The sequence below is a fragment of the Tinamus guttatus genome, unplaced genomic scaffold (assembly GCF_059628265.1).
Source record: "Tinamus guttatus ecotype Peru unplaced genomic scaffold, ASM5962826v1 Tinamus_guttatus_pri_ptg000047l, whole genome shotgun sequence".
NCBI lineage: Eukaryota > Metazoa > Chordata > Aves > Tinamiformes > Tinamidae > Tinamus > Tinamus guttatus.
In genome coordinates this window covers 979,868-998,129 of record NW_028288581.1, presented here as the reverse complement: position 1 = coordinate 998,129, position 18,262 = coordinate 979,868, and the positions used below count along the sequence as shown (strand labels likewise).

Here is an 18,262-nt window from a genome sequence, read left to right as displayed (position 1 = left end):
GAGACCAAAATGGTGCTGTATTCCAAAGAAAACCAAGCACCTTTTAATATTTAAAATTTCCTGATGTCCCACTCTTTGCGATATATATATCTTTAAAAAAAAAGCATAGCAAAATAAATGTGAATTTGTTAAAGGAAAACTCAGTGACTATCAATCAGTGATGGAATGATGGATGTAAACACCCTCTGGAAAGCACATGCTTTGGTCATGCAGAAGGATTAGCTCTCTAGAGATGTGTATTCAGAACATCAAGTAAAGCTTACAGCAACATATCAACCTATCTATCAAGATCTGTGCTACGGGCCAAGATGATGAAACTCCAATGACAGGTTTAATTTGCAAGGATGTGTTCTAGCTTTTCTTGAAAATATCATTCTGAGATAATGGAATGCAGAATCACCTATTTACTGAAGTAAGATTCAGAAAATAATTTTATACCTAATGTAGATAATCACTCATTTCTCAGAAATATTTTGGCTACTGTTCCTCTTTCTATTTTTGCCTTTACTGATGTATGTGTCTACTGATGTTATGTGTATGTTACTAGATTTCCACATCTTTACATAGGCCAGCACTCAGAATATTTTTAATGAATGTATAACAAAACCAAAACCCATCACACATCTCTGCCTTTTCAGGACAACCAGGCCTAATACTAACTTATTCTCTGAACACCAATTCAAAGTCCTGCCTTTCTGACAGAAGAATTTTATTTGCTAAGAATTCAAGTTGTCTTTGATGTCATTTTCAATTAGCTGATCTTTGTTTCCCATATATAGAAAACACAACTGAATACTGTTTTACAATTGTAGTTTGAAATGCTTTTCACCTGAAAAGTGCTCCACAATTGATATAATTTCAATTCAAAGTAGAAATTCTTTTACTTCGTTTTGAATGTATAATAAAAAGAGTAACAATAAACTCCCACATAAACATGGTAACAACAGTCTTTCCTCAAAAGAATTAGAAATTAAAGATTTTGAAATTGTTCCTAAGGCCAATCATTCAGTATCATACCGTCCAGCAAGTAAGCATTATCGGATATAAAAGGCTGCTCCTATGAAAAAGTAACATAGCAATTAATAATTGTCCTAGTGCAATATTTTACCATTCGCAAACTGAGTCTGTCTGGAAATCTATATTTTAGACAAATGATTTTATTTCCAGCTATATCTACTGTAAAATAAATAAAGAAAATTAAAGCATTTTAATGATAAAATGCATCCATAAAGGTATATGATAAAATGTATGATGTATTCAGCTGTAAAAATGAGCTTACTGGAAAAACAGTAAATGAAAAAAGCTCAATGAAAAAAAAAATGTGCACAGAATGGGAAAACAACAACAATCCCTGAACATCCAAAACCAAAAAACAAACAAAACAAACAAATAATAAAACTAAACCCAAAGGGACTGGGAGGGAACAGGAAAACACCACGACCAAAGCCAGTCAGAGTGCAAGCTCCTCACTAATTTGGTCCAGGAACAAATCAGAACTTGTATACAAGTCCTCACATCTACGATCACTGAGACCACAGTGACAGCAGAAAATTAAAGTTGTGTAACTTTTATCTATTCATATCTGCTTTTCTATATAATAGGCACTAGTATCTTACATTTAGGTAGATATTTAACAGCCTAGACACTCTTGTGTCTTAGGCAATGCAATGTCATCTGAAATATCCTGCATGGCTATATTGTCTTGGGAAGGGCACGCACCATCTCAGCAGGGTTAACTAAAGAAAGAACCCACGGAGAAGTTAACATTTACCATGCCTAGTAAAAAGGGTAGAAGGACATTCCTGTGCACACACCTATGTTGAGCAAGCTGCCCTGCTTCAGTGCTCTGCGTGCTCGGGGCGAGCAGAGAGCTGCCCCTGGAGCTGCACTTCTCCCGGTCCTGTAGCGCACTGGACCAAGAACATTGCATAGGGTGTAATGGGTAAAGACTTGAGTGGCTCTTCTAACTTCATGCAAGTAGAAGTGGTGCCTTTTTTTTTTTTTTTTTTTTCCTGATAAAACAGTGTTTTAGAAATGATTTGGCAAAAATGGTACAGGCAACTTCATCAGCCTTGAGGCTTGGTGTTCTTGTGGTCAAGGCCTATACCAGAACAGAAGGGACTTGACCTGGACTGAATTTTTTTTGGCGGGGAGGGGGTACACCATGCAGGACCATGAATAAGAACTAATCTACTTTTAACCTCCACTGGAATAAAAGTGGCCATTTTCTGCTTTAAAATGAATCCAAACTAAAATGTAAGCAAAGATAGCCCCTCAGAGATGAAACCTAAGAAAACATTGAAAACTGCCATTGCTATTTTTGGTACCTCACTCTTATTTTGCAAAATGACCATAAGAGTGAGGTCATTCTTGTATAGAATGAGAAAGACAAATCTCTGTCCACTTTTGACCATGTTCTCATTTGGTTGTATATAAGGCTGCTCTGGCAGAGCAGGTATGCAGATGCTCCAGGAAAATGCTGTGCCCAGGCTAATGATTTCTGCTAAGGAGTGACTGTAATTTGTAATTGGGATGAGATAAAAGTGTGCTGCAGTCATTTACCATAGACCAACTGATGAGCAGTAATTCTCTGAGCCCTGGCAATTCAAAAGCTTTCAGTCTTTCCTGAGCAATGAGTTCCTTCGTTTGTGGCTTCTTTCAGTATTTAAACCTGTGCTATAAGATTTTCATGCTAGAAATCACAACTCTACTCACTGTCACTTATTCTATATGAGCATTTACTAATAGTATACTAGAAAAAAATAGTTGCTATTTTTTAAATATAATCTAACACACATATATGTTGTTTAAAATGAAGGCCTACTAACGCTCCTCTAATACATGCACCTAATTAATACTTTTTTTTACTTGTAATTCATTCTTCTCTGGCATTATATAAAGCCTTCCTCCTTGTAAGCTCTCAGTTACATCATTTGACATTCTTGGTATGGAGATAATTAACCTTACTTTCCTAGTCCTTTGACATCTATTTTGCTATGCATTGTTCATTAACCATCACTAGAGTAATTCTTTGCTTGCTTTTGACTTTTCAACACTCTAATGCCTTATCATTCCAACACACTCATTGGAGGGTACATGTTATTTTACTCGATTGGTCCAACTCTCTGTTCCTGAACTACCTTCAAACATAGTCTATTTAAATTAATTGCTTAAACAGACATATGATTCAGTCCTGTACTGCTCTTTTAACTATTACATTAACATGTCTGTCAACTGATCTGACGGAAGGACCAGAGAGGTTCGTGCAGCTGCTTGGAATGTCCCCCAGGCTTGTGCAATTAGAGGGTCTTAATCTTTCTTGAAAAGAGTTGCAAACTTATCTCAAGGAAGCAGGCAAACAGATGTCAAGACATAAACCTTCAAAACAAAAAGGCCATTTTCCCAAAATTATTTTTCCAATGCCATCTTACAATATGTTAATCTAAATGTAATGAAAAAGGCAGTAGTATTTTTAGGGCTGCTCTACTGTTTGACTTTTTAGGTCCATTTAATATCAATATTTTTCAACCACAGATCTTGACCGTGGGCCTTATTTGTAGACGTTATGCAATACATTGCAGGAGAAGCCTATCTGGAGTAATAAGCCTGTTTCCCATCAGGGTTAACGAGCCCAGGCAGGAGACTGAACTAGACTAGACTGCTAGACAGCTCAAGCTTCTTTGGGCAGACTGTTTGGGACTGGTCTGCCTGATTACATTGTGCCACATGGAGATACCAACAGTTTCCCTTCCCTGATACACCTCTGCAGGACTCCAGGGTACTACCCACATTAGAGAGTCCATATCAAAATGACACGGTAATTCATTAATCCTCATTCTATGATGTCAGGAGTGCAATTCAGTAAATTCAGTAGTTTCTGAGGTAATGACTCCAAACATTACTCAACAAAATGCAGTCAGTCAAGGCAGAACAACAGTCTTATCTACTGAAATGTATTTGCTTACCAAAAAAAAAAAAAATCAAGATTGACTTTGAAATTACCATGATCGTCACACAGAAATCATAAAATAAATAATTATCTAATTATTTCTCTAAGTATCCTTATTTGCTTTTCCAGCATTCTCTGAATTCAGTCAGGAGAAAATGAACTACTCCAGAAACTGGAACTCATAGTATCTCATAGGAGGTCAGTCAGAGAATGTGAGTTTGATGACAAAAACCAATACAGAACAAGGAACATAACTAGTAAGTCCCGAGATGCACTGCTTCCTCTGAGACACATTTAAAATATATAAAAGTGACTTCATCCTTATTAGAAAGTTTAATGGATTTTTTATCAAATATTTCAGTATGTTAAATTGATTTCTATATTTCATTTCATTTTTTCCCCCAGAACAGATATCTGTACTCATGACTGTGAAGATTGGGATGCATCAATACCCAGCTTAACCCAGCAAAGCTTTCAAGCAAAGTAACATTTAATAGCTCAAAGAGTTTTGTGCAAGGGGAACTGTGATTCCTGTGCAAAAGTGTTACTGTATACCTACCTGGTCTTTGAAGGCAGAGGTAAACTCACCCTGCTTGTGTTCCTAGATATCTGGAAATTGAGTAGTCATGTAACAGACAGCCACAGACAATGAACTAATGCAGTTGTATGATTTCCATTTCACTAGAAGGCTTAGCCACCCATTTAGTAGAATGCTAAATGATATAAAGGGGCGATTTCTACCATTCTACTCATTTCAGAGAGGAATAGGTCCTCTGCTGTTCATGGCATCAGCTCTTCCTCTACTGCTTTAATTTCCTTCGGCTGCATTACACAAAGGATGAACAACTTAACAATAACACATCTCAACACATCTCTCAGGGATTCGTGGAGGGCTGCTAATGCTTTCTAAAATACTCAGTTCAGAAGAGCTTCAGTGTTCAGAGATCAGTGTTAAAGACAGGAACACGGTTCTGTAATTTTTTAAAAATGTTTGATTTTAAAGAGACTTTAAGCATTCAGTGAGCTAAAGTTTAATTTATTTTCCACAGATGCAATTCGTTTGTTTGTTTGTTTTTAAATCACATGCTGTAAAGTCAAACAGAGGTGAATATGTCAGTAATAGCATGTAGCATTTCTATTCTATTTTTCTGGGGCATCTGAAGATGTTTTGATCTTACTTCTAATCCAGTCTTCTGTACTCCTACTTACTGATCTAGTTGAAGTATCACTTCTACGAGCATGAAAACAGACAACACTAAGTAAGTACTCTTCTCAAAATGCCTTCAATACTAATACTACTCTTCTTCAAGTGATTATGGTTATATTTACTAGATTCTTTTAAGAACTCTGCAAAGACTGGATTTTATTTCAGATCCATGCAGGCAGAATAGAAGAAAAATACAAATATGTATAATTTAAGAGTAAATTTTATTCTCAATATATATTTATGTTCTAATGAAAACACTCATTTTGATGAAAAATCAAAAGCTGAATACACAGATGACAGTTATACTTACAGTAAAATCGACAAAACAAAGCTACTTACCTGTTCAAAGGAATTCTTTTGGAATTCTTCAAATCCAAAAATATCCAGTATTCCAATTTCAAATACCTGGTCACTGTAACAAAACATATTATAAGAATTCAAGGAAGTAAATAATATATCTACTGTTTCTAACAATTTTTGTTGTTGTTCTAACATGAAAGCAGCCTCTATTTCAAAAACATGTTATGAAATACACAAGCAGAATCAAACAGAATTTAAACAACAGAATCAAAATTGCATAATGGTCTAACAAACAGTACTGATTTTGACTGCTTCATTTCTACCCACCAATCTATTATATCAAAGTAATAAATAAATAAATAAACATGTGAGGTTTGAGATTGTTTTAGAAGACACTTTTAAAAAGAAAACTGAAATAGAAGGAAAAAATAATAGTTTGTTTAAAGCCCCATTTCCTTTGGGCTTTGGGTAGTGCAGTCAACTAGTCTTCTGAGAGGGAATATGGGAATGAGACAGAGTCTTTATTACTCTCTTCTTACTTGGACTCTATCATTCTCAACCAGATCTGGACGATAAACTAAGGAAGCAGAACTGATGTTTTGGGATACCTGCTTGTGTGCTTTGGAAGAAGTTCAGAAGAAAAGGTGACACCACGAAATTGTTGGAGCTTGCCTTTACGAATCCACTGGGAATGCCTCAGGGTGAAATGATCTAGCAACAGAATGGAAGATTTTTGCACTATAGCCAGTGTCTCTCTCCTTTGATAATCCTTCAGCTTTGCAAGAAATGAGATGGATACTTTCTGAGGGAGATGAGTTTTCCTTTCTCTTTCCCATAATTTCTGTATATTTTGTATTTTCTTGAGGGTATATGCATACAAATAAAACTGCAGCTTGCAGGTTTGAAACCTACTTATGGTGCATACTGCCCTTTTCCTCTATGTAAAAATTTATGCATATATCAGGGCATAGAGGTGAATGACAAAAGAGTGTGAAAGGCTGATCCGCTGCTGAAGTACTCTGGCACAGTTCTAAAATAGACAAGGCAACTGCAAGCATTTAATTAGACATGGATCCATGATCCAAACAGACTGAAAAAAACAACCCTGAGAATATTTTGCTCCTTTGCAGCCTTCCTCAGGGTCAGAAACAGCCTTCTACAGATAGCATATCCATGATGTCTGCCTTCGTTTCTAAGACATGCTAGTTCAATGCACTACTCACAAGACTGGCTCTACGTGTAAATGTCAGACATAGAGAGCTGCATAATAAATCCAGTCTAGAATGACTTTGTTGGGCAGAAGAGGTTATTGTGAGGTCGATTAGCCTCCAAGGGAATTTCTACAACAGGAAGCGTAAAGATATATCACTACCTCTATCTCTAACCATGAATGCAATTTAAATTTTATGCTTAAAAATGTAAGTAAGTCTCATTTTCAGGCATTCTTGATTAGAGATGGGTATAAACTTTTTGTCAAAATGGGATTTCATAAAAAGGCAATTTTTCATAAAGAAAAATGAAGCTTTTTGAAAACAAACTACCTCAAAATAACATTTAAAAACAGATTCATTACATTATTTACACAAGTTTTTGAAAAAAATATTTTTTCATTTATCTATAACCTATTTTATAGGCAGGCGAAACACAGACTGCTGTTTAATACTGCACAACACCTGAAATATTGCACTGCATTTTACAACTACTAAGAGCTACTTAGCACTGATGGAACAGCTTACTGCTTCTCTATCTAATTTGATGAATGGACTTGAAGCTGGATTGCTTACATCCGATCTGAGTTACAGGACTGTTATTTTGTCACATGAGTCTCTTTTGTTCTTTCTCAAGGAAAATCTAAGCATTTATGTATGGAAAATACCAAAATAAACTGGCCTACTAATTAGACAAAACAGGAACCTGGTGCTGGTTTCTCACAATCTGGGTAAATGCCTTAGGCATTGGCTTATTGGTTATCTCAAATAACATTCCTTGTCAAAACGGTGATATTTCTGGGAAACATCTTGATTTTGATGGAAAGTACTTTTTGACAAAAAATGCAAGTCATTTCAAACATTTGATGAACTCCATTTGGCCTTGTATTATTGAAAGATGCACATGCTACACGAGGGAGGTTTTACATAAAGCAAGTCTTATCTTCAAGAAAGAAGCAAATCTTTCTTCAAGAAAGAAAAGAAATAAGAACATGGGTCCGTCCTCTATAGGAGTGACAATTTATTGGTGCAGCACCTGTGCACAAAATCTCACCAAAATTATAGTAATTCTCTATATTAAATAATTAGCCAGATTTGGCAAATTGAATATGAAAAGACAATAAAGCAGCAAAGTCAAAAGCACCATATATTTGGCTAGACAATACTCTGTTTTATTTTTCTGTCTTCATATCTTACTCTGTCTTATGCTACATTTCTTCTCAGAGGAAGGATCCATATACTAGCTGTCAATCACACTAATTCCAGCAAAATTACTTTCCTTAAATTAATCATAGGCCAAGGCAAAATAAAGCATGAATAATTCTGTGTTTACAAATGAAAGGGCATGTCTAAAACACTTAGGAAAGAGGACTTTTTATTCTGAAGAATCTCCTTATTCTACTTTATTCTTTTATGTTTACTTAGCATCACTGACACATTTCCCTTCTACGTTTCAGACATTCAATATTTAATTCAATTCAATATCATGAAATACTGGACAAAGAGATTCCGATTTCCTAAGTAATGTTTTGTTTCCATGCAGAAAATAAGGAAAATGACACTTCCATTTCTATTTTGGATGGATGTAAAATTCAATTTTAAAGTAGTAATTATTTTTTTCCGTAGTAATTGGATATGTGTTCCTATTCTGAATATTTTTTTTCAAGATTGACAGACTTCCTAGTGTACCAATTTAAAAAAAAAAGCAGCATTCTGTCCATATTAGGACAGTGTTGCCATCTCTCAGAACAATACACATTTGTGAATGGTGAAAAACACGAAGTGGATCTGAACTATGCAAGATTTGATTTTTGTGATTTTCCAAACAACATTTCAACTGATATAAAGTTTTACAATGTCTCCAGTTTTGCTTTCTTCTTCAGAATGAAGTCTTTGTAAAGACGCTCCATGTAGGCTAGAAACATCTTTTGTTCCTATACATTGAACAACAGCATTATAAAGAAACTACATAAAAATTCTTGGCAGCTCTTAAGAAAAATACACATATACCAGACATCCTGTCTGATGATCTATTGTCTTGGCAGACATCTTTGCATTCATCAAGAGATGCTTTTTTGACCCATTTGTCATTCCTGGAGGAGGTGAACAGAATTCCCTTTACTAGAGTTCTCAATGATCATTTCAGACAAACCTACAGGATGATATTTGATCATGATTTTGTCATTCCAGATGGTTTTTGTCTATAAAAAAACCTCAGAGTTCACTCCTATTGTCTTCCTATTTTTTTGGTAATCTGTCCTATATAAAGCATTGAGGGGAATTTGCTGAGGCACTATGATCTAACATGCCTTTTAACCTGGCCCAGGTATAAGGTTTCTTCCTCCACTTCTACTAGTAACCAGGAAGGAAGTCAGTGGGCTTATGTCTGATCTGGATAAAGCAAAAGTGACACTGATTAATGAGGAGTACTTCTAGGATTAGATGAAATATATAACATGTCCTTCACAGGAGAGCATTTGCCATCACCTTATGAATCCTTCGTCGACCCCTCGCTGTTCCCAGGGGCACAGTTACACCCGTTGTCAATAATGCAGTTCTTGAAGGGTAATGCTTGTGAGAGAGGAGCTGACGAGCTCCTGCTAGCACATGTTTGTTGCCTTCAAACAGCTACTGAAACAAACTCATTTCTAAGGCTTTTGGCACAGATTTCTGTGAGATTTTTTAGATATTTTTTCCTCAGACTTTTGCTGAGACTAAGGGGCATTACTACCTCTCTCTCTCTCATCTTGCTGAAAAACTGTCATTTTTCCTTTAGTATTACCTTACCAAAATGGGAATGCTGCAGACAGGCAGCCGTTGGACATAGTGGGGAGAAATATTGGCTTCTTATCTGACAGGCATTTATTTTGAGTGATAGGGCAAGTATGGCAGGGAGGAAGGATTTTTTTTTTACTAACAGACTCAAAACCTACAGGCTTCTTATCAATACTACATATTTCTTTAAGGCAAAATTTGTTCCATGCTTTAAAAAAAAAGCAATATCATCTTATTTAAGGAAACACTGGAAATGATCTATATTGAGGCAGATCTCAGAATATGATATTATGCACCATATTGTATTGGATGCTTTGTATTACTTGCCTGCTTTAAAGATTTTCCTCCCCTCACAGCCAGAGATAACTCTCATTATGCTCTGGGTTCATGCACAGAGCAGGGACTCTCTTTCTGTCCCTCTCATATTCTCAACATTTTTCTACTGAGTTTAGTAAAGAAGGAATATGCATTTTAATTTATATAGTGATTTTATTCTTAGCCTGGGCAGAATTTTGCTTGATATTTCACTCATGGTCATGTTGTAAATCAGATGGTGCGTATTAAGGATTTTCTGAATGAGACTCCTAAAATACCATTCTGTCTCAGATATTGCCACTACTAGTCCCTGTCAATATTTAATTTCACTAGAAGCAAGATTACATACTTGGAATACACAAGTTTTCAGAACAGATTTAAACATATTTTATATGCTATATTTGAAACAGAAATCTGTGGCTGACCTGCTGACACAGATGGAGGGCATAACTGAATGCTAACTTCTTTTACTTGTCTATGATAAAACATTGACATTGGCGTTAGCCCCATCTTCAGGCCGCATAATAGAGACATTTTTTACTAACTGGGAGTTACAAACACAGTGCCTTCTACTAAGCAGCAAGGAAGACAGTATTTAGATTTTCTAAAGTAAATACATCCAATTAAGCATGCTTTTCATTATCAAAGACAAAAAAATTCATCTTTCCCAAGAGTTCAGAAACTTTCTTACACCTCCATGAAGTATCAATAAGTTCTTGATACATAATCTTATGACATTTTTTTACTAATATTTGGATCCCTAGGTCCAGCTTTGCCAAAATGCAAGTCAAGGGCCTTGATGGAAACACTTGGCTCCTCTGGTCTTTACCATCCACAAAACTGACAAGCAGCTTAATTATTTGACTGCAAGGAAAATGCTAAGTAATAATAAACTTTAAGAGTTAACACTCTTGGGGAGATGCTAAACTATGAGATTTGTAAAATAATAAGATCAGCAGAACGGGAAATCACTGATGTCAATTAATCTAAATATTAATCATTAAAAAATGATAAATACCTGTGAGGGATTTTAATAGCTTTATTCCCATTCGAGAGTCCAATTACTGAAAAACAGTTTCTCTCCAGTGAATTTCTTCAAAACAATATCAAGTATGATGAACAAAGTAAGAAACATCAAAGTGCCTTGAAAGGAGGCATGAATGCTAGTCTAAACTAGCATGCATGGTTATAATTTAGCTTTAATTAGACAAAATCAAAAGTATCTTCTTATGAAGGAGAACATTTCTGAATTGCCATTAAAAGTCTTGCTAGATATTTATTGGGTAGTATTATAATGTAATGCATTTCTTGGATTCTGTCAATGCTTTTATCCTCTACACTTTTTGCATTTAGAGCTTTGTCTTTGCATGTGGTCACAGAATCTCCTCCCTCACCCTTAAATCTCATGAATATCATCACTCCTACTTTACCTAAAGCTGTTTCATGGTAAATCTAAATCAATATGGATGACCAAAATCTAAGCAGCATCACCATAAAAGTTAAAAGCAGGTAACTTGCTTCCTTAAAAAGACCATGGTCAACCAATAAATATAATTTTACTGCTTCATAAATTCTCACTGAAATGGGATGGAAGTATAGTTAAGCTACCTAACAACAAAATAAGAGACCTTATTACAGATTTTTGCTGAAAGTTTTACCCCATCTGAGAAGTAGCTATTGTATACCTTTCCAGCTGGGGAATGAAGTGTGGCCTGAAATATATTAGTCTTATTTAACCACATTATGTAGTGCCTTTGGTGGATTGTTAGGCAGTGACTTATTAAAAGATCTCTAAAAGAATTCTATATATGGAGTCATAGAATCAAATTGGAGTCAAATGTGGTTGCAAATTATTTTGTTGAAATCACACCAAGTTGGTGGGATAAACTGGTATTTGATGTAGTGATTCGTGTGTGCAAAGGAAATTTGCACCAAAAATCAGATTCATGCCATGACTTGCATTAATCCTACTTTCATCGTAAACAGCATTATGTCTTGATCTACTCTGACAGCTTATACAATATGACAAGATTGAGAGAAAAAAAAAGAAGTTGTGTATCACCTCAAGCTGACCAACCCATATATGCTACCTGAGACAGAAATATCAATGAAGGACAGTCAAATTCCCTTTTACTTGAAACTAGCTGTTTGACTTCAGGATTAGAATGCGACTTGAGGCTGAATTTCACTTGCAAAAATCTATTATGTCTTACCTGCACTGCCAATTTATCCTGAGCTAGTTAGTTCACATTAGCCAACCCAAATCTAACTCTCCTTTTCCAAATATAGGAATAACATAAGACTATTATAAACTCTTTTTTCTTGACAGCATCAAACAACTGTCTTGCTTTAGGTAGGATTAAACAGTGTCACATATTCTTCTAGTTTCCAGACTGCTAGAAATAATTTCACGGAGAAATATTTCTACAAGGTAGCAGTCACCTCAAACACATATGATTCCAGTAAGACAGGAATAAGAGATAAACAATATGCAAACACCTTTTACTTTTCATTATCTTAAGATTCTATAATACCTAGAAATTACAGCTTTGAATATAACAGAGATGCACAACCCTTTATCCTGAAAGATCTTGAGAAATCAAAGATGTGTTAGAATTACACACCTAATTGAAACAAAAATTTCAAATAATTTGAGGGGTTTTTTCTTTCCTTCCCTTCCCTTCCTTCCCTTCCTTCCCTTCCTTCCCTTCCTTCCCTTCCTTCCCTTCCTTCCCTTCCTTCCCTTCCTTCCCTTCCTTCCCTTCCTTCCTTCCTTCCTTCCTTCCTTCCTTCCTTCCTTCCTTCCTTCCTTCCTTCCTTCCTTCCTTCCTTCCTTCCTTCCTTCCTTCCTTCCTTCCTTCCTTCCTTCCTTCCTTCCTTCCTTCCTTCCTTCTTCAGATTTCTTCCTCAAAACCCACTACAAAAAAGCTCACGGTAATGAAGAATTCCAGAGTTGGAATCTTGAACAGACATGAGCTGAGATGGGCACACATTTCCTAAGTCCTAGGAATGAATAGGGAAAAATCACCTGTGCCTATATGTCGCTGTCCTTCTTTATTTTATAAGCAGACTATTTCAAATTTACACATGTATTGGACAGTTGATCTGCTTGCAATTTTAAGGGGCTGTATGATCAGGAGGAGACCAAGTACAGCTATTCAGCATTACTGGAAAGCCCTTCCTTTTCCTCCAGCAGGAAGCTGTATGCAGCTAAGCATGCAGGTGTTATTGTAACCAAGGGAAAGCTTTTATGCACACAAAGATCTGAGTTACTCAGGCATGGTACCCTTTCCTGTTAGCTAAGCTTATAGAAATGTCATTTAGTCCCAATTTGCTTACAGATAGAACAGGTACAAAAAAGTTGTGAAGTCTTCAAATTCTTCACATGTTTAAAAGAGTTCTTCTTATAAAAATTTGTTAATGAAGTCAATGCAGCTAAGAAACAAGGAAAAAGTTTTGGGAGTCCCACATCTGTCTTTTGTGGATTGCCATATATCACTAATGCCAAGACCTCTTGTTTGTAGTGTTCATAAGAAAGCCCATCTGAGCATGTGAGATATTGAATCTTTGTTATGTTGCATGCATATGATAATCTAATTAGGTCTCTTGTCTTAGTTTGCTTCCTTTTTACTTCTTGACTGCTCCACTGATGCACATTAATTAGCATTCATTTTTTTTCTAAGAAACCCAGTGGATAGTAACTGCATTGAATTTCACAATTGATAACCTAGAGACACACAGAAAATTCTGGAAAGATTTAATTCAGTGGTAAGTAAAGTTTAAACATGCATTTGAAAGTCTTTAAACAGAATTTTCTTTTTTAATAACTTGTGCTAAGGTCATAGGTTTTGAGAGAAGAAACAAAAATATTTTGCACTGAATAAACACCAAACAGATTTTCCTTGTTGAAAGGTTCATCCTGTATTTGCCAGCTCTTAAAGATTACCAATTCTAACCACCAATCTAGATTACCGCATAAAGTACCACATTTCACTGCACAAAACACAATTTCTAGCATAAAATATAGTGCCACAGGAAGCCTAACATACTTAGAGCAATTACTAGGTTTGGTTTGTATAAATTGATTTATTACCTGTATAATAAACTGTATAACCTTAGTTACTGACATATTTTTTTGATCTGTAATTGTTTGCATACAAGCAAATAAAGAAATATATCACTGAAGAAATGATTTGAAATTTCTCAGGACTGAACCAAATGGCAGCATCATGCTATAATAAGAAACTTTAAATGATGGCATTATGTTTCTTTCATGGAACTGGATTTGAACAGATAACGCCACATCCATTAGTGTGTAATGGTACTCTTACCTGCCAGTCTCATCTTGATTTTGGAGGTAGCAGTTGATTGTGTTGACTAAAAAGCTAAATAAACGACCGTATAGAGATTTTGCCAAGAGATCTCTGTAAAATTCCGCAATCTCTATGTTGTGTCTCCGTACAATCATGTCACCTAAGACAGAAAGCAGAAGATGAAAAGGATAACCTGATGTAAAGCTTGTTTTAAATAATTTTAGTTACCATAATAAGTCCTTCCACCTTTTTATTTCTCCTTTTGCCAAACCTAGACACAAAACCTCTGAAAGCCTCTGAGCCTCTCTGAAAGCTCAGTGCCTACAAGACTCTCTAAACCATACCTGCAAGATATACAGGCTAGAATTCTTTTCCCACAAAAAAGGTATGCAAATCATGCACAAGTATTATTTTACAGAAAAACATTTCTGCAAATATGAAGTGTTTCCCTTCTTCTCCTGGTCCCCTCTTTTTTAAGGCCATTCCAATTGACTTTAGTTCTTAGTATGAATATCCAAGTGCTTTTGTAAGATAACTATGCACTTTTGTAAGATACAGTTTTGTAAGATAACCATGCCAGGGGGACATCAGTGTCAGACTGAGACGCTGCTTTGCTCCATGTTACAGAGTCTACTCTATTTCAAAGGTTCAGTCCGACATTTCATGGCAGATTATCCTAGATATTCCTCACCAAAGAATTTTACAAGACCATGTGAAATTTGAAACAGAAATCATCTGCTTTTTAAATTCTGATATCAGAAGAAGCATAATACCACCAGGTCTCATCTATGAGAACACAGGCTTGGAAGAGATTACCTTTAAAATACTGAACATCAGTTGTTAAGGCTGAAGCAAATTCATCTGGTGAAACCTGCAGCATTCCTGCCACTGAAATAAAAAGAGAGACTGATTTGTGTTCCACATCATGCTGCATTTTTTAGAACAGATTTTCATATGTAGGTGCTATTTGCTGTACAGTGGAAGAATCTGCACACTAAAGGAGAAAAAGCATGGTCAGATCAGTAATCAAAATTAATGAACTTGTAAAACTGAATTACTCTAAACAGCACTTTGTGAAGTTTGTATGCACCTCTGTATTACATTTACAGCTTTCCCTTTTACAGATTACTCAGGACTTTCCCCAGGGCTTGGCAGGCTCTGCCCAGTATTAAGGTATGCTGCTTATTGACAGTCCCTATCCATAAGCCACTTTGAAGAGATTTGCAAGTAACCAACAGGGCAACTTCAAAGCACGCGGGCAAGAGCCTCTTTTAAGACAAAGGATTTGCATGGAAGGGATTCAATTCCGTGCATAGTGTTCAGCTGTTGACAAGCTGTGCAAGAGTGTTTTAAAATAAGACAGCACAAAGCGCACCATGCAATTCCTTTTGGCAAACGACACCAATAAGCGTGACACCAAATTAGATAATTTGCCATAAGCGCATTTCCTTCAGTCCCATAAAAATCCGTAGTTTATAAAGCATCCGAGTCAGCTGGATGCCCTCTTCCCAGAATCATTTACGAGACTTCCGAAGGCAGATCCTGGTCTCGCTGGAGCTGGGTTTCCATCTGTCGGCCGATGAGCGCAACAGCCCCGCACACGAACACGCGGCGACGCTCCGCGTCATGTCCCACTGACCTTGTTCCAGGAGCTGCAGGTCGGCCACAAACGCGGTCTCAGCGTCGGTCAGGGTGGTGAACCGGAGGTCTCCGAGGTGCAGGACTGCAGCGAGGATTACAAACAGGTTCTCCACCTCCTGCGTGTGTGGTAGACACAGAAATAAATAAGAGATCGGGTGGGCAGCCCAGCGAAAGGGAATGCTTCGCAAAGCAGGCAAGGGCTAGCTGTTCATATCACTGGCATTTGTATGGGCTCACATGTAAAATGCTAATATACAGGAAATATGGATTTAGAAATCAAACTGAAACCCATCTAGGGTATAAAACAGAATCACAAAATAGTTTATGTAAAACAGTAAGTTTCTATTTTATTTTTTTTAACTTCTGCATGAATACAAATCACATTAACTGCTAGGTTAATAACTTTTTTAGAATGTGAAAAATAATACTGAAATATCTTTATTGGATGCATTATTTCTGTGAGAAATAGATAGTTCTTCCTCATGGAGAATTTCTCTGCAGGAAAGATAACCTGGAAATAGCAAGTTTAATTTTTGTTTTTGTTTTTTCCCTCAACCAATTACATTCACAACCAAATGATTTAGTTTTAAATTGTAGCAGATTCCTGGAGCTGCAGTTAATGTTTAAAAGAAATCAAAAAACCTCTCTTACCCACATCTTTCTCCCTCCATGGCTAATGGGTTCAGATGCCTCTAATGCTGTGAAGCAGTTATCATGAATGCAAGATTTTTACCCAAGTAGGCGAACTATTCTTTCATTTGATTGTTTATGGTGTTTTTAAATTCCAGCAAAAAAATGATCCACGGAAAATGAACCAAAACTTATAAAGCAAGGAAACCCAATACATGTTATGGCATGATATAGTATTATATATAGCAAATTCATATGGTAATTTTTACTTGAAATTTTTCTGAGAAATAATATGTGGAACATAATCCTACTGAAACATTATGTAAAGTGAGAAGACTCACTTACTGAAATTTGCAGAATAAGATTCAAAAATACACTATAAACGAAATACTTAGCTACTGCATCCTCTTTATTTTCAGCACTGCAGCACAACCTTAGGGATTGTACTGAATTTTGAAAATGCTGAAACTGATCTTGGACAACTTGTAAGTGGTTTGCAGAGACAACAGATTGGATTAAAAAAATCCTGATCTGTTTTGGATCTGTTTCATTCTTGTTCCTTTCTCTAATAAATATGTCACTAATCAAAGGACACTAAAAAAAATAAATGGGGTTTAAGTAAGCTTGATTCTCTAAATCAAACTACATTTGAAGGCAAGTGCTTCAATTTCTTACTGTGTGAGCTAGACATAAAAATGTCAATACCTTTTTTTCCTTTATATATATATATAGATCCCATGCTGAAGACCAGAAAAAAAAGCAAGATATTTTGTTACCCTTCCTCACAGGAAAACCCTGAATAAGACAGCGTTTGTAGCAGGAGGAAAATAGTCATGCTAACACGGCATTCAAGCTAAGGTGATACACCCTACTTCTCGTGAAGTGCCATAGCAATACTGTGTATTTCTTGCTTCTTTGTTAGGGCATTGAGAAGGTGTGGGTATGACTGTATGGTACTGAACTGCCCCAGCAGCTATTGATTTTGGCAAATTTGGTAAGGTCTCAGGTTTAGCCCAAATTCTCAAATACTTATCTGTAAAATAACTTATCTATAGTAACTTACAATATACTTATTTTTCAGGTAAGTATGCACTTTGCAAGATTTCATTACAGATTGTCTAGGAATGCTTAATTCTACATAAAGATAACTTGCTCTAACATTAAATGTGGCTAGATGATCAAGAATAACACACCAACCTTTCCATATATTTTAGAAATGGTGTAATGTTACTTTAGATGTGTTTTATTGACGCTATTCTCCATCTGTATCCTTTACCATAGGAAATCTGTGTACAGATCCACAAGTTTCTAGTCACCTAAGTGGTTATTCTGGTGCTGCGTGTATGTGGAGGAGCTGGAAACCAATTTAAGTTTATTTTCACAAGGCAACTTCCTTTCTGGAACTCTGAACAAAGGATTGTTGAAGTTGTAGTGCTGAATCCAAAATAATTCTGTATTTTTCTAAGAAAAGACTTCCCAGACAGTTTCTGCAGGCTTTCAAAATGTACTTCATTATGCACTGGGTATTTATTTATGGGTTGAAGCCCTTCCTCAATTGAACAGAAATGTTAATAAGAGAGAGATCAACCAGTCTGTGAACACCTAATGAAGAACTGAACAGAACTTTTATACCAGGTTCTACAGGTACAGAGTTTGAGCTATTAAGAGAAAAAAATAGAGAAAAAAATAATTCTTTTAAATAAAGCCATATGTGTTTGATTTCTTAAGTGGTCACACGAATACTCATGTAAAAAAAAAAATCTTTATTTTGAAAGCTTGTCACCTTTCAGAGGTTAGCAAACATCACTTGTTAATATCTTCACTGGTGAATACCAGAAATTATATGATATACTATTGCCAGAGAAGTTAGTCTACCCCACAGCTAAGAAACAGCTTCAGCACTGGGTCACATTTTTTTTTTTTT

The 18,262-nt window shown here is 36.0% G+C and overlaps 1 protein-coding gene across 1 annotated transcript in view; it reads right to left on the bottom strand.

Moving 5' to 3' along the window:
* MYO16 (myosin XVI) overlaps positions 1 to 18,262 on the bottom strand; it is a 250,981-nt gene that overhangs the window by 89,435 nt on the left and 143,284 nt on the right. The window contains exons 17-20 of the mRNA XM_010216802.2: positions 15,707 to 15,824; positions 14,884 to 14,955; positions 14,086 to 14,227; positions 5,496 to 5,568 (exon numbers count right to left, since the gene is read on the bottom strand). Of these exons, the coding sequence (XP_010215104.2) occupies positions 5,496 to 5,568; positions 14,086 to 14,227; positions 14,884 to 14,955; positions 15,707 to 15,824 (405 nt within the window). The remainder of the gene's footprint in view (positions 1 to 5,495; positions 5,569 to 14,085; positions 14,228 to 14,883; positions 14,956 to 15,706; positions 15,825 to 18,262) is intronic.